The sequence below is a fragment of the Salmo salar genome, chromosome ssa17 (assembly GCF_905237065.1).
Source record: "Salmo salar chromosome ssa17, Ssal_v3.1, whole genome shotgun sequence".
NCBI lineage: Eukaryota > Metazoa > Chordata > Actinopteri > Salmoniformes > Salmonidae > Salmo > Salmo salar.
In genome coordinates this window covers 1,751,754-1,765,620 of record NC_059458.1, presented here as the reverse complement: position 1 = coordinate 1,765,620, position 13,867 = coordinate 1,751,754, and the positions used below count along the sequence as shown (strand labels likewise).

At 42.0% G+C, this 13,867-nt stretch overlaps 1 protein-coding gene and 1 pseudogene across 1 annotated transcript in view; one reads left to right on the top strand and one right to left on the bottom strand.

Annotated features, from left to right (window-relative positions):
* Window positions 1-13,867, bottom strand: part of LOC106561341 (E3 ubiquitin/ISG15 ligase TRIM25-like) — a 552,627-nt pseudogene that overhangs the window by 270,906 nt on the left and 267,854 nt on the right.
* The window catches only part of LOC106561326 (lysine-specific demethylase RSBN1L), a 31,302-nt gene continuing 20,486 nt past the window's right edge, over window positions 3,052-13,867 (top strand). The window contains exons 1-3 of the mRNA XM_014125166.2: window positions 3,052-3,693; window positions 3,960-4,085; window positions 4,269-4,951. Coding sequence (XP_013980641.2) covers window positions 3,231-3,693; window positions 3,960-4,085; window positions 4,269-4,951 — 1,272 coding nt within the window. The 5' untranslated portion in view covers window positions 3,052-3,230. The remainder of the gene's footprint in view (window positions 3,694-3,959; window positions 4,086-4,268; window positions 4,952-13,867) is intronic.

Here is a 13,867-nt window from a genome sequence, read left to right as displayed (position 1 = left end):
CTAATGACAGACACAAAACAGGTGCGGAACAGACAGACGAAACCAAAAGACACAGAACCAACGATCGGTGGCAGCTAATAGGCCGGCGACGACGACCGCCGAGCGCCGCCCGACCGAGGAGGGGCGCCACTTTCGTTGGATCCTGTGACAACAATTCACTGTATCACAATTCCAGTGGATCAGAAATGTACATACACTAAGTTGACTGTGCCTTCAAACAGCTTGGAATATTCCAGAAAATGATGTCATGGCTTTAGAAGCTTCTGATAGGCTAATTGACATAATTTGAGTCAATTGGAGGTGTACCTGTGGATGTATTTCAAGGCCTACCTTCAAACTCAGTGCCTCTTTGCTTGACATCATGGGAAAATCAAAAGAAATCAGCCACAACTTCAGAAAAAAATGTATGACCCACAAGTCTGATTCATCCTAGGGAGAATTTCCAAACGCCTGAAGGTACCACATTCAGCTGTACAAACAATAGTACACAAGTATAAACAGCATGAGACCACGCAGCCGTCATACCGCTCAGGAAGAAGACGCGTTCTGTCTCCTAGAGATTAACGTACTTTGGTGCGAAAAGTGCAAATCAATCCCAGAACGACAGCAAAGGACTTTGTGAAGATGCTGGAGGTAACAGGTACAAAAGTAGCTATATCCACATATATCTACATAACCTGAAAGGCCGCTCAACAAGGAAGAAGCCACTGCTCCAAAACCACCATAAAAAATCCAGACTACAGTTTGCAACTGCACATGGGGACAAAGATCGTACTTTTTGGAGAAATGTGCTCTGGTCTGATGAAATAAAAATAGAACTCTTTGGCCATAATGACTCTCGTTATGTTTGGAGGAAAAAGGGAGAGGCTTGCAAGCCGGGGGTGCTTTGCTGAAGGAGGGACTGATGCACTTCACAAAATAGATGGCATCATGAGGCAGGAAAACCATGTGGATACATTGAAGCAACATCTCAAGACATCAGTCAGGAAGTTAAAGCTTGGTCGCAAATGGGTCTTCCAAATGGACAATGACCCCAAGCATACTTCCAAAGTTGTGGCAAAATGGCTTAAGGACAACAAAGTCAAGGTATTGGAGTGGCCATCACAAAGCCCTGACCTCAATCCTATAGAAAGTGTGTAGGAAGAACTGAAAAATAATATGTGAGCAAGGAGGCCTACAAACCTGACTTAGTTACACCAGCTCTGTCAGGAGGAATGGGCCAAAATTCACCCAACGTGTTGTGGGAAGCTTGTGGAAGGCTACCCGAAATGTTTGACCCAAGTTAAACAATTTAAAGGCAATGCTACCAAATACCAATTGAGTGTATGTAAACTTCTGACCCACTGGGAATGTGATGAAAGAAAAAAAAGCTCAAATAAATAATTATCTCAGCTATTATTCTGACATTTCACATTCTTAAAATAAAGTGGTGATCCTAACTGACCTAAGACAGGGGATTTTTCCTAGGATTAATTGTCAGGAATTGTGAAAAACTGAGTTTAAATGTGTTTGGCTAAGGTGTATGTAAACTTCCGACTTCAACTGTACCTGTCTGTACCTGTCTATCAGAACACCGTTCTTTAATGGAAGCCTCTACAACATAGAATCAGGAATTCCCCAGAGCAGCTGTCTAGGCACCTTACTTTTTAAATTTTTACTAACGACATGCCACTGGCCTTGAGTAAAGCCATTGTGTCTATGTATGCGGATGACTCAACACTATACACATCAGATACTACAGGGAGTGAAATCACTGCAACACTTAACAAAGAGCTGCAGTTAGTTTCAACTAAATATTGTAACCGCAACTAAATATTGTAGTAAATAATGTGGAAATTGACAAGTTGAGGTGGCTAAACTGCTTGGAGTAACCCTGAAATGTAAACTGTCATGGTCAAAACATATTGATACAACATTAGCTAAGATGGGGAGAAGTATGTCCATAATAAAGAGCTGCTCTGCCTTCTTAACAACACTATCAACAAGGCAGTTACTACAGGCTCTAGATTTGTCGCACCTGGTCTACTGTTCAGTCTTGTGATCAGGTGCCACAAAGAGAAACCTCGGAAAATTACAGTTGGCTCAGAACAGGGCAACACGGCTGGCCCTTAAATGTACATGGAGAGTTAACATTAATAATATGCATGTAAATCTCCCATGGCTCAAAGTGGAGGAGAGATCGACTTCATCACTACTTGTTTTTGTAAGAAGTGTTGACATGCTGAATGTACCAAGGTGTCTGCTAAACTACTAGCACACAGCTCGGACACCCATGCATACCCCACAACCCCCAGGTAAAGAACAGACTATGAGAGGTGCACAGTACTACATCGAGCCATGCCTACATGGAACTCTATTCCACATCAGGTAACTAATGCAAGCAGTAGAATCAGATTTTAAAAAATAGATAAAAATACACCGTATGGAACAGCAGGGACTTTGAAGAGACACACATACAGGCACAGGCAGAGACACACATACACATAAGACACACACTCTACACACGTACACATAGATGTTGTATTGTACATATGTGATAGTGGAATAGTGGCCTGAGGGAACATACTAAATGTATTGGACAAAGTGTTAAGAAATGTAATGTCATGTAATATTTGAAATAATATATAACTTCCTTAATGTTGCTGGACCTCAGGAAGAGTAGCTGCTGGGACATACTTAATAAATACAAATACAAATACTCACATCTTTGTGGCGCAGAGGTTTAATGCACTGCATCTCCGTGGTAGAGGCGTCACTACAGACCCTGGTTCGATTCCAGGCTGTATCACAACTGGTCATGTTTGGGAGTCCCATAGGGTGGCGCACAAACGGCCCAGCGTCTGGGTTAGGATTTGGCCGGGGTAGGCTGTCATTGTAAATAAGAATTTGTTCTTAACAGACTTGCCTAGTTAAATAAAGGTTAAAAAAAATAGTCTAATGTCCTCATTTATTTCACTATCTCAAGTATATCTCGCACATGGAGATAACGTTACAGTGACAATGTCCACTATATAAATGCATTGTAAGAATGTAGTTGACTTACATTGTGCATAGTGTAAATTGTATAAATGACAGCTCGATTTTCCCGCTTGCAACATGTAAACAACAGTGTTTACTCTTTTCACCCCCCCGCCTCTTGTCTTCTGACGTACTTCACAAGGGACCGCCCCTCCTCTGTCTCTCAGTCACGCAGCAGCTACGTGTGAGCGTAAAAAATAGAAACTTCCAAGATGGCCGAGTCCGTAGGTTCCATGCATTTCTCAGCTAATGGCAAAACAAATCCCCCAAACCCCTTGGTACCCAAAATACCGCCAGAGAGTCGACTACAGTCTTCCAATGATGTCTACCCTCCACCGCCAAAGAAAGTCCGAATCGAGGAGAAGAGTTTGAAACACAATAAATTGAACGGGGACTTAGTGTGTGCAGGGGAAAAACACAACGGGAAGCAGAGTTATGGAAGCCCAGCGAAATGGAGTTTCGGCCCGGCCAAGCCGAGCAACTCCACCGCGCCAGCTCTCACACGAAAGATCTTCAAGATCAGCAACTTTCTCGCCTCTCCTGCGAAAGTGAAGAAGCCGAATGAGAAACGGCACAAGGAAAAGGAGAAGAGTGCTAAAACGCAGAGTTCACTCATGGAGAAAGTGAACCCTGGGAGTTGCCATACAAAGACGGAGAACGGTGATACAGCGTGTGGTAGGGTCAACATTGTCAGTCTTAAATTACAGATGGAATGTAAAAAGTCATGAAAACTAGGTTTGAAATAACTAAAGCCAGCTGATAACATTAGTTAAGCATTGCTACTGTACAGTAGGCCTACATAATGCTACTAGGCCCAGTAGATTATTATTATACCACTGACTGATTTAAAGGCCTACAGTTGAGATTAAGTTGAATTAAATGTTGATGGTTCAGAATCAATGTGTTTGTTACTTAAACTGTATTCAATTTCTCTATTTTAGACCACACTGGCAAAGATGAGCAAGAGAAGAAAAAGGAGAGTGATAAAGAGAGGGACAGGGAGAAGAACCACCAGGTTATGGTTGTGAATAAAAGGGAGAACGGAGAGGTGAAATCTCCACTGAAAGGTATGGATTAAAAATAATGGTGAATACATGGAGATTCAATGCCAAGTTGGTCATTTCCATGTGAGGTGTTCACACTGTTTTAGCTTCCCTCATAATAAATTGAGTCAAAAGCTGTGAAGTAGGTAAGTCATGCACTCATCTTATTTACACCTGTTGGCTTACACTGTCTTCTCTTCCTTGCAGAATCAACAGAGAAGCCAAAAGTCAACACGGAGGACGAGCTCCTCTTGAAAAAGCTAAAGAAGAAGAAGAAAAAGAAGCACAAAGACTGCGAGAGGGAAAGACGCAGCCGTCCCAAGATGTACCACCGCTCCAGTCAGACGGTGTGTTCTGGTGTGTCTGTGGACCTGCCGGACCTGCTCAACACACAAGACAGGAGTAACTACATCACCAATAACAGTTTCTTCCACACCTTCCCAAGTCCCCATCAGGATCCTTCCAGCACCACCACTACTACCTCCGTGTCCACCTCCACTGCCTCCATGGTCAGGGAGAGGTTGGGCTATGGCTCCCCCCTCCACAGTGCCCAGTCCCAGGGCATGTCAGGGCTGGAGTTTGGCCGTCTGATCCACGTGGAGCAGCAGGCCAACGGAGGAGCCTCGGTGGCCCACGCCTACTGCCAGCAGCTGGCTTGTCTCTCCCCGGCCGAGATGCAGCGCTTCGCCCAGGAATTTGTCACCCTGTCATTCAGCGAGGACCAAGCTGAAGCGGCCCACTACGTCATGGGCATCATCCATGGAGCGGCCTCCTACCTACCAGACTTTCTGGACTACTTCTCCTACAAGTTCCCCAATGCGCCGGTCAAGATGGAGGTGCTGGGGAAGAAGGATATAGAGACCACCACCATGGCCAACTTCCACACTCAGGTCAGTGGATGGATGAGAATGCTTTATAATCATCCCAAAGAATCACCACCTCAGTTCCAGCCACTTTCACACACTGGTGCTGAGGTATATGTGTGACTTCAAAGTGCATGACTCTTCCCTAGGTTCTACTAATGTGAATCCTTAACTCTTCACTAGGCTCTGCTAGTGTGACTCCTTGACTCTTCAGTAGGTTTTACTAGTGTGACACCTTGACTCTTCAGTAGGTTTTACTAGTGTGACTCCTTGACTCTTCAGTAGGATTTACTAGTGTGACTCCTTGACTCTTCAGTAGGTTTTACTAGTGTGACTCCTTGACTCTTCAGTAGGTTTTACTAGTGTGACTCCTTGACTCTTCAGTAGGTTTTACTAGTGTGACTCCTTGACTCTTCAGTAGGTTTTACTAGTGTGACTCCTTGACTCTTCAGTAGGTTTTACTAGTGTGACACCTTGACTCTTCAGTAGGTTTTACTAGTGTGACTCCTTGACTCTTCAGTAGGTTTTACTAGTGTGACTCCTTGACTCTTCAGTAGGTTTTACTAGTGTGACTCCTTGACTCTTCAGTAGGTTTTACTAGTGTGACTCCTTGACTCTTCAGTAGGTTTTACTAGTGTGACTCCTTGACTCTTCAGTAGGTTCTGATAGTGACTCTTTCACTCTTCTCTGAGTGTTTTTGTTTACTTTCAGAATCTGCATTTATATTTCCCCTCGACCAGGGACTCTTAGTTCTGTATCCTAGCAACCCTGTTTCCTTCCTCCCTGCAGATAGTTTGAAAGGTCTACTGCTCTCTATGTGAGACACCACATGGTTGAGCATTCAGCAATGCTGAAGATGACAGGCCGTCACTTACTACTTAATGTGATTCTATCATGTGAACAAACATTGCAGCGTGTTGAAGGATTATTAGTGGGCTTCGGTTGCCATTAGCTATGTGAATTGGGGCATAAGACAGACACTTGCTACTGCTAGATGTTTCTGGTATGAATTAATTATTTATTTAAAAAAAAATCTCAATCTTATTGTATGGCTAGATGAATTCCCTTAATCAATTACATGACTACCCACTGTGTGAGCGGGTTAAAGGTAGCAAATCTGCATGACCACAGATGGTTGAGTTCCTCACGTTTTAACCTTACGAGGTCATTCCCTCCAAGTTCCAGTTTTACAGTTAAGAATAAACACACGGCAGCAGTTTGTTTTGTTACAGAGCTTGCACAGGTTCCAGAGTTGTCTCTACTAGCAGACACTATCACACAGCTGCATGAGATGTACACCGGGTTAGGTAAACAAAGCTTTTATCATTACAGTGGCATGTACCAACTCAGTGATATCTGGCAGAGAAGCATGAGTTAAAATGTGCTTTAAAAAGTACAGTTGTAAATGTAGTCTCCCAAATAAAGCCTGAGTAATAGTGGTTGGATGACTGTGGGACTGGGCTTACACATTACAAACAAGAACATACTCAAATTGCGCATTTTAGGTGTTTTCCTGTTTGTGTTTGCATGCGGCGTCAGGCCTCCTGAGGTAAGGCAGGTGAGAGGTTAAAGATTGTTGATATGAGGTCAGTGGAGATTTGTAAACCGAATGGTGAGAGGGCAGTGTTTACTAACCCTCTAGAATCTAAGCCCTGTCAAAACCGGGGGTTCTAAGCTAACATATGGAATTGTTTTAAGATTGTGATGCCAACTATTATTTAGCTATTTGATTTAGAATTTTAAGACCCCCTAAGGTATATTAAAAAAAACATTTAAAAAAACTAAACAAATGATTGCATGAAACATTGAATTTGGCATTATTGCTATTAGCCAATAGAAACTCGTTGAATGACTGATTTACTACATGGAACAACAGATAGTCCCCTAAAAAATCAAAAGGATGTTTATTCTGAGGTGTTTGTCCTATATCTGAGAGAGATAAAGATCAGGAAACAATTTTTATTTGTACATGTATTTATCCCCTTATTTTAGGCACTAAACTATCTCCATACTGGTATGGTACCAGGGACCTTCAGATGAATCTTGTGCAAAACGGAGAGCACCATCCTATTCATGAGTCTCATCTTTCATTAGAGTGTTCATAATAGTTTGTAGGCCAAACAGTTCGAACGCTACAGACGTTTTCGTTAGAAGACCGATTTTCAGGATGTCTCATGATCTGACAAACACCACTCTAGCTCTGCCACCTTTCACTGCAGATACAGAAGGGCGATAACAGCGGATGTGATGGATTGAGACACAGCCTATGCAACAAAAAAACCTGGATATTTCTAGCTTAAACAGATGGATTTTGATGGGGATCTCTTTTATGTTAGATTTCCGCGGGGGCACAAACATTTTAGTCTAAGGGTTTTAAAGGACCCTCCAGAGGAAGTTCCTGCCGCTATTTCAATGTAATTTCCTGTCCTAGCGAGTTCCGAAGAATGACAAAGGCTACTTGTACTTATTCACAAATTGGGTGTGGGAATTTCCACGTAGTTGATAAACAACAAATAGGCAGTAGCGGTGCGTGGGTAAAATCACTGGGGAAGCCAAGCCCCTCGACCCATAGCCATATTACAACCTACAGTTGCAAGAAAAAGTTTGAACCCTTTGGAATTACCTGGATTTCTGCATTGATTACTCATAAAATGTGGTCTGATCTTCATCTAAGTCACAATAATAGACAAACACAATCTGACTAAACTAATGACACATTTTTATTGAAGACATTGAGTAATCATTCACAGTGCAGGCTGGAAAAAGTGAACCCTTGAATTTAGTAACTTGTAGATCTTCCTTTAACAACCTCCACCAAACGCTTCCTGTGGCTGCTTATAAGACTTGCACAACATTGAGGAGGAATTTTGAATCATTCCTACTAGTGATGCACCGATATTACATTTTTGGATGATACCAATATCCAATACCGATATTTAAAATGTTAGCGGCCTTAAGCATTCTAGTACAGTGAAATAGTTGACACACAAACACAGATGCAGCGGTCTAAGGCACTGCATCTCAGTGCAAGAGGCATCACTACAGTCCCTGGTTCGAATCCAGGCTGTATCACATCCGGCTGTGATTGGGAGACCCATAGGGCAGCGTACAATTGGCCCAGCGTCGTCCAGGTTTGGCTGGGGTAGGCCGTCATTGTAAATAAGAATTTGTTCTTAACTAACTTACCTCGTTAAATGGAGGTTACACACACACACACCACACTGTCCCAAAAATTATTTTGTTGGCATTTACGTATGTCCCCATTACCAGTAAAACATCATCACAACTCACATACTTGCTGTGCTGTTTCGTTGTTCATTTGTTCAGTCATTTCCTTCTCAACCAGGATTTCTATGGAACGCCTTTTGGGTCTTTGCATGTCAAAAAAGATAAATGTCAAATAAGCATGTTAACCAATCAGGACCTGAATATGACTGCACGTCACATAATAATTTAACGCGTTCATACATTTTTAAAGTAGTTATTACACATGTCACAAATGTCACAACGATTCATCGATTCATATGCTATGATGCTGGTAAAGTTGTCTCGCGCACCTGCTGTGCTGGTCATAAAAAAAGCTAGCTAGCTCATGGATGCAAACAATATTCTTCCCCAAAAACATCGCAAAACATCATCTGTTTCAGTAGCTATAGTTAGCTAGCTAACTATATACCTAGGTGTCATCTAAAATAACCCTCCTTTATAAGACAGTTCTTATTTGATTTATGGTGGTGGGACCCATCTGTGACGCTAGCCACAATAAGGATTAGCCACAATAGTGGACTTTGAGGTTAGCCTTCAAATTAAAAGTACGTCATTGACAGTGACGCAAACGAACACAAATAGTAGAATTATGCCATAATTGAATAGATCATGCTAAACGAGATTGGAATGTTATATAAAATCAACAAAAGACAATAATTTGTTAAATTGACAAAAAAGCTGTTGAAATCACACAATCTATTATACTTTATAATTGCATTGGGGCCATAGTTATTTCACTGTAGAGCTTTACCTGTGGATTGTGGATCAATGACATGGGGTATCAGTCTACTCAGTGACACCCAGAGAACATTAGCATCATAGCTCTTATTGTGGGACCCTGAAACAACTGTGAATTGAACCACGTTTATTGTCAACACTATTCCAGAGGAAAAACAATACTACGTGGATGTTTTGGAGTCTGATAACTCTGAGGAGGACGTTGGGCAAAAAATAGCTTGGGTATTGAATAGACTGTTACCCCATTTCATTGATCCCCAATCCTTAGGTAAAGCTGTACAGTGCAATATGAATGTCAATACACATAATTGGCTGATTGGGGAGGTGATTTCACAGTCACAGTCCCGCGATAAGAGCTACAACGCTAATATTTGCATGAACTCTTCACAGTTGTATTCTGTTGGTGTCACCGAGTAGACTGATACCTAATTTCATTGCTTCACATTCCTACCTTGTTTAACGTTATCTAGTATAAATATGGCATGATTCCACTAATTGTAACCTTCTGCATCACTTTCAAAGAGGTACTTGTATTTTGAAAGGCAGACTGCAAATTGCGCTATTATGCCTAATCCTTCTTGTTAACTTCACAACACAACCCTGTCAGGTCGAGCCTCACTAGCCAGAAGAAGCTAGCTGGCTGCTTATAACGTTAGCTTTGGGCTACAAGGTTAAGTAGCTGGCTAGCTATTCATTTTCATGAACTAAAGTTAAATTTCAATAGGCGAACAACAAGTGGCTACCTAGCTAATAATTACTCACAAGGATTCCTATATCATTGCTAAGAATAGTGAAAATGACTGCAGGTTCTACTGGTCATTGTTTTCAGGCTGGTTGTATTGGTGCTAGCTAGGTATCAAGCTAGCTACCCCAGAAGTTGCAGTCAAAGAAATGATGCTTTATTACCAACGAGGTATTGTAAACACATCGTTCGTGGCCGGTGTTTGCAGACTTTTTTTGTACAGCTTTGACAGTGCCACTGATAGTACTGGTGGCGCTTGGCTTGCACATGCAAATTCAGAACACACAATCTATAATAGAACTGTGTTATTTGACGTGTCAAATTAAAAGCTTATTTAACGCCTCAAATAGTGTTATTGTCAATAGTGTTATTTGTCATATCTTTTTTGACCCAAACGGCGTTCCATAGTACGTCAGCTTTATATAGGTATGCACGTCAGCTTTGACATCGGTTTTTCACATCGGCGTTAAACTAGACATTGGGCCGATATCGATGTTGGCATTTTTAGTTAATATCGGCCAGTTCCGATATGTTCACCAATATATTGTGCGTCCCTAATTCCTACCCTCATCTGTTTCAGTTCATCAATATTTCTGGGTTGTCTTTATTGCACAGCCCTCTTCAGGTCATGCCACAGCATTTTAATTGGGTTAAGGTCAGGACTCTGACTTGGCCATTCCAAAACACAAATGTTCTTCCTTTTCAGCCATTCTTTATTTGATTTACTTGTGTGCTTTGGGTCATTGTCTTGTTGCATCACCCAACCTCTCTTAAGCTTGAGGTCATAGACTGCTGCCCTGACATTCTTCTATAAAATGTCTTGATACACTTTTGAATTCACTGTTCCCTCAATGATTGCAAGGCATCCAGGCCCTGAGGCAGCAAAGCAGCCCCAAACCATGATGCTCCCTCCACCATGCTTCACAGTTTGGATGAGGTTTTGGTGTTGGTGTGCAGTGCCCTTTTTCCTCCACACATAGCGTTGTGCATTTTTCCCAAAAAGTAAAACAAATGTCTCATCTGTCCACAGCATATTTTCCCAGAAGCGTTGTGAAACATCTAGGTGGTCGGTCTTGGGCAAACCTGAGACATGCCGCAATGTTTATTTTTAGACAGCAGTGGTTTCCTTCGTGGTGACCTTCCATGAACACCATTGTTGTTCAGTGTTTTTCTGATAGTGGACACATGAACATAGACTTCCATTTTTTGTAGAGTTTTCTGGAGGTCTTTTGCTGTTACCCTTTGGTTATTTCTCACCTCTTTCATGATTGCCCTTTTTTGCTCTTGGAGTAGTCTTTGCAGGACACCCACTCCTAGGGAGAGTAGCAACAGTCCTGAATCTTCTCCATTTGTAGACAATTTGTCTTACCATGGATTGATGAACACCAAGGTCTTTAGCAATGCTTTTGTAACTTTTTCCAGCTTCGTGCATCTCTATAATGCGTATTCTAAGGCTCTGTGAAAGTTGTTGGGGTCGAGGCATGGTTCACACTAACCAATCTTTCTGGAGAACAGATTTGTCAGTAACCAGGCTTTGTGTGCCTTTATTTAAAGGGCAGGGCACCTGTGCAACCCACACCTCCAATCTCATCTTAATTGAAACACCTGACTCCAAATAGCTTTTGGAGAAGTCGTTAACACAGAGGTTCACTCACTTTTTCCATCCTGCATTGTGAATAATTACTCAATGTCTTAAATAAAAATGTGAAATGTACAGCTGTTTGTGTTGTTAGTTTAGTCAGATTGTGTTCGTCTATTATTGTGACTTAGATGAAGATCAGACCACATTTTGAGTAATCAATGCAGAAATCCAGGTAATCCATAGGGTTCACAAACTTTTTCTTGCAACTATATCAAATCAAATGTTATTAGTCACGTGCCGGATAAAACAGTGAAATGCTTACTTATGAGCCCTTAACCAATAATGCAGTTTTAAAAAATATGGTTAAGAATAAGAAATAAAAGTAACAAGTAATTAAAGAGCAGCAGTAAAATAACAATAGTGAGATACGGAGAGGGGGGGTAAAGGTACAGAGTCAATGTGCGGGGGCACCGGTTAGTTGAGGTAATATGTACATGTAGGTAAAGTTATTAAAGTGACTATTAGTTGTGTAACGGACCGTAGTTAATCCGTACGGATCACCCCCCACGGTTCGGCACGCATGTGAACTGCGGATCAATTGCAAAGTTTAATCATCATAGTGTGAAACAGTTTTACTGCCGCTGTTACTTTTTAAAGTAGTAATTCCCTAAATCTCGTTGCAGTGAAAAGATAAAGACAAGACAGATGCGTGCTGTGTTTTACTCTGAAGCCTGAAGGTTGATTTGATTTTTTTTTTAAGCAGTTCTGTGTACTGTTCACGTGAACGGGGCATGTTGAATCAATCCTGGATGCTCGCGTTGCAAAAAGCAAAGAATAAAATAGAGCAGTGACAGCCATGGCTAGTGGAGGAGGTAAAGAACTGGAAAAGCCTCCCGCTTCATTTAAGTCTCATGTATGGGAGCATTTTGGCTTCCCTGTCAAATATGATGACGGAAGAAGGGGGGTGGACATCACCATTTACGGTGTGTAGGCATTGTGCCACAAGAAAGCCGTATGATCATGGAAATACATTGAGCATGGCCAAACATTTAAAGCGTCATCACCCTGGTGTGTCAGTGACAGGAGCCAACTCAGCCAAGAGACAACTTCTCACCGCGGCATTTAAGCAGCCCTTTGCTGCAGAATCAGACTGGGCTAAAGCCATCACCAAATATATTGGGATGTTTATCGCTGCAGACATGAGGCCATACTCTGTTGTGGAAAACAAAGGATTTAAAAATATGGTGAAATTGCTTGAGCCACGCTACAAAATGATTTGTCATATCTTTTTTGACACGCAAAGACCCAAACGGCGTTCCATAGTATGTCGTGAAGCTAATAGCAGTGACGCTATTACTGTGTAACTCCGGTAGGGAAACATCTGAACAATGGCGCACTTACTCTGTTGTAGAAAACAAAGGATTTAAAAATATGGTGAAATTGCTTGAGCCACGCTACGAAATCCCCTCACGCACCCACTTCAGTATGAAGATCGTGCCAGATCTTTATGGACAGGGAAAGATAAAAGTTTTGATGAATTATCCAAGGCATCCTCTGTTGCCCTCACCACATACGGGTTGACCTCCAGGGCAACGGAAAGCTACGTGACTGACTTCTCACAACACCACAGAGGAGTGGGAGTTGCGAAGTCCTGTGCTACAGACACGCTCCCTCAGATTCACACAGGCACAAATCTGGCGCTGGTACTGCTAGGAGCATTAGCAGAGTGGAAGCTAGAGAGGCCCAATAGCAATATCCCAATCACAACAGATAATGCCAAGTAAAAGCAGTGATGGAAGCTGGACTGGGGCCACAGATAGCTTGCTTTGCATGTGATCAATTTAGCATCCCAAAGGGGAATCTCAGTGAACCAGATGGACCGCCTCCTTGGGAGGATCATGAAGGTGGTATCCTTTTTCCACCGAAGCACAACAGCCTCTCTTGTGCTTAAGACCAAGCAAGAAATGCTACAGCTACTGGCCCACAAGCTCATACACAATGTCACACCCTGGACGGTTCTGACCTAGAATATGTGGACAACTACAAATACCTAGGTGTCTGGCTAGACTGTAAACTCTCCTTCCATACTCATATTAAAGATGTTCCGCTAGCGGAACGCCTCGCCAATATCCAATGATGGGGCGTGGCGCGAATTACAAACTCCTCAAAAATCCCAAAACTTTTTTCAAACATATGACTATTTTACACCATTTTAAAGACAAGACTCTCCTTTATCTAACCACACTGTCCGATTTCAAAAAGGCTTTACAACGAAAGCAAAACATTAGATTATGTCAGGAGAGTACCCAGCCAGAAATAATCACACACCCATTTTTCAAGCTAGCATATAATGTCACAAAAACCAAAACCACAGCTAAATGCAGCACTAACCTTTGATGATCTTCGTCAGATGACACTCCTAGGACATTATGTTATACAATACATGCATGTTTTGTTCAATCAAGTTCATATTTATATCAAAAAACAGCTTTTTACATTAGCGTGTGACGTTCAGAACTAGCATACCCACCGAAAACTTCCGGTGAATTTACTAAATTACTCACGATAAACGTTCACAAAAACATAATTATTTTAAGAATTACAGATACAGATC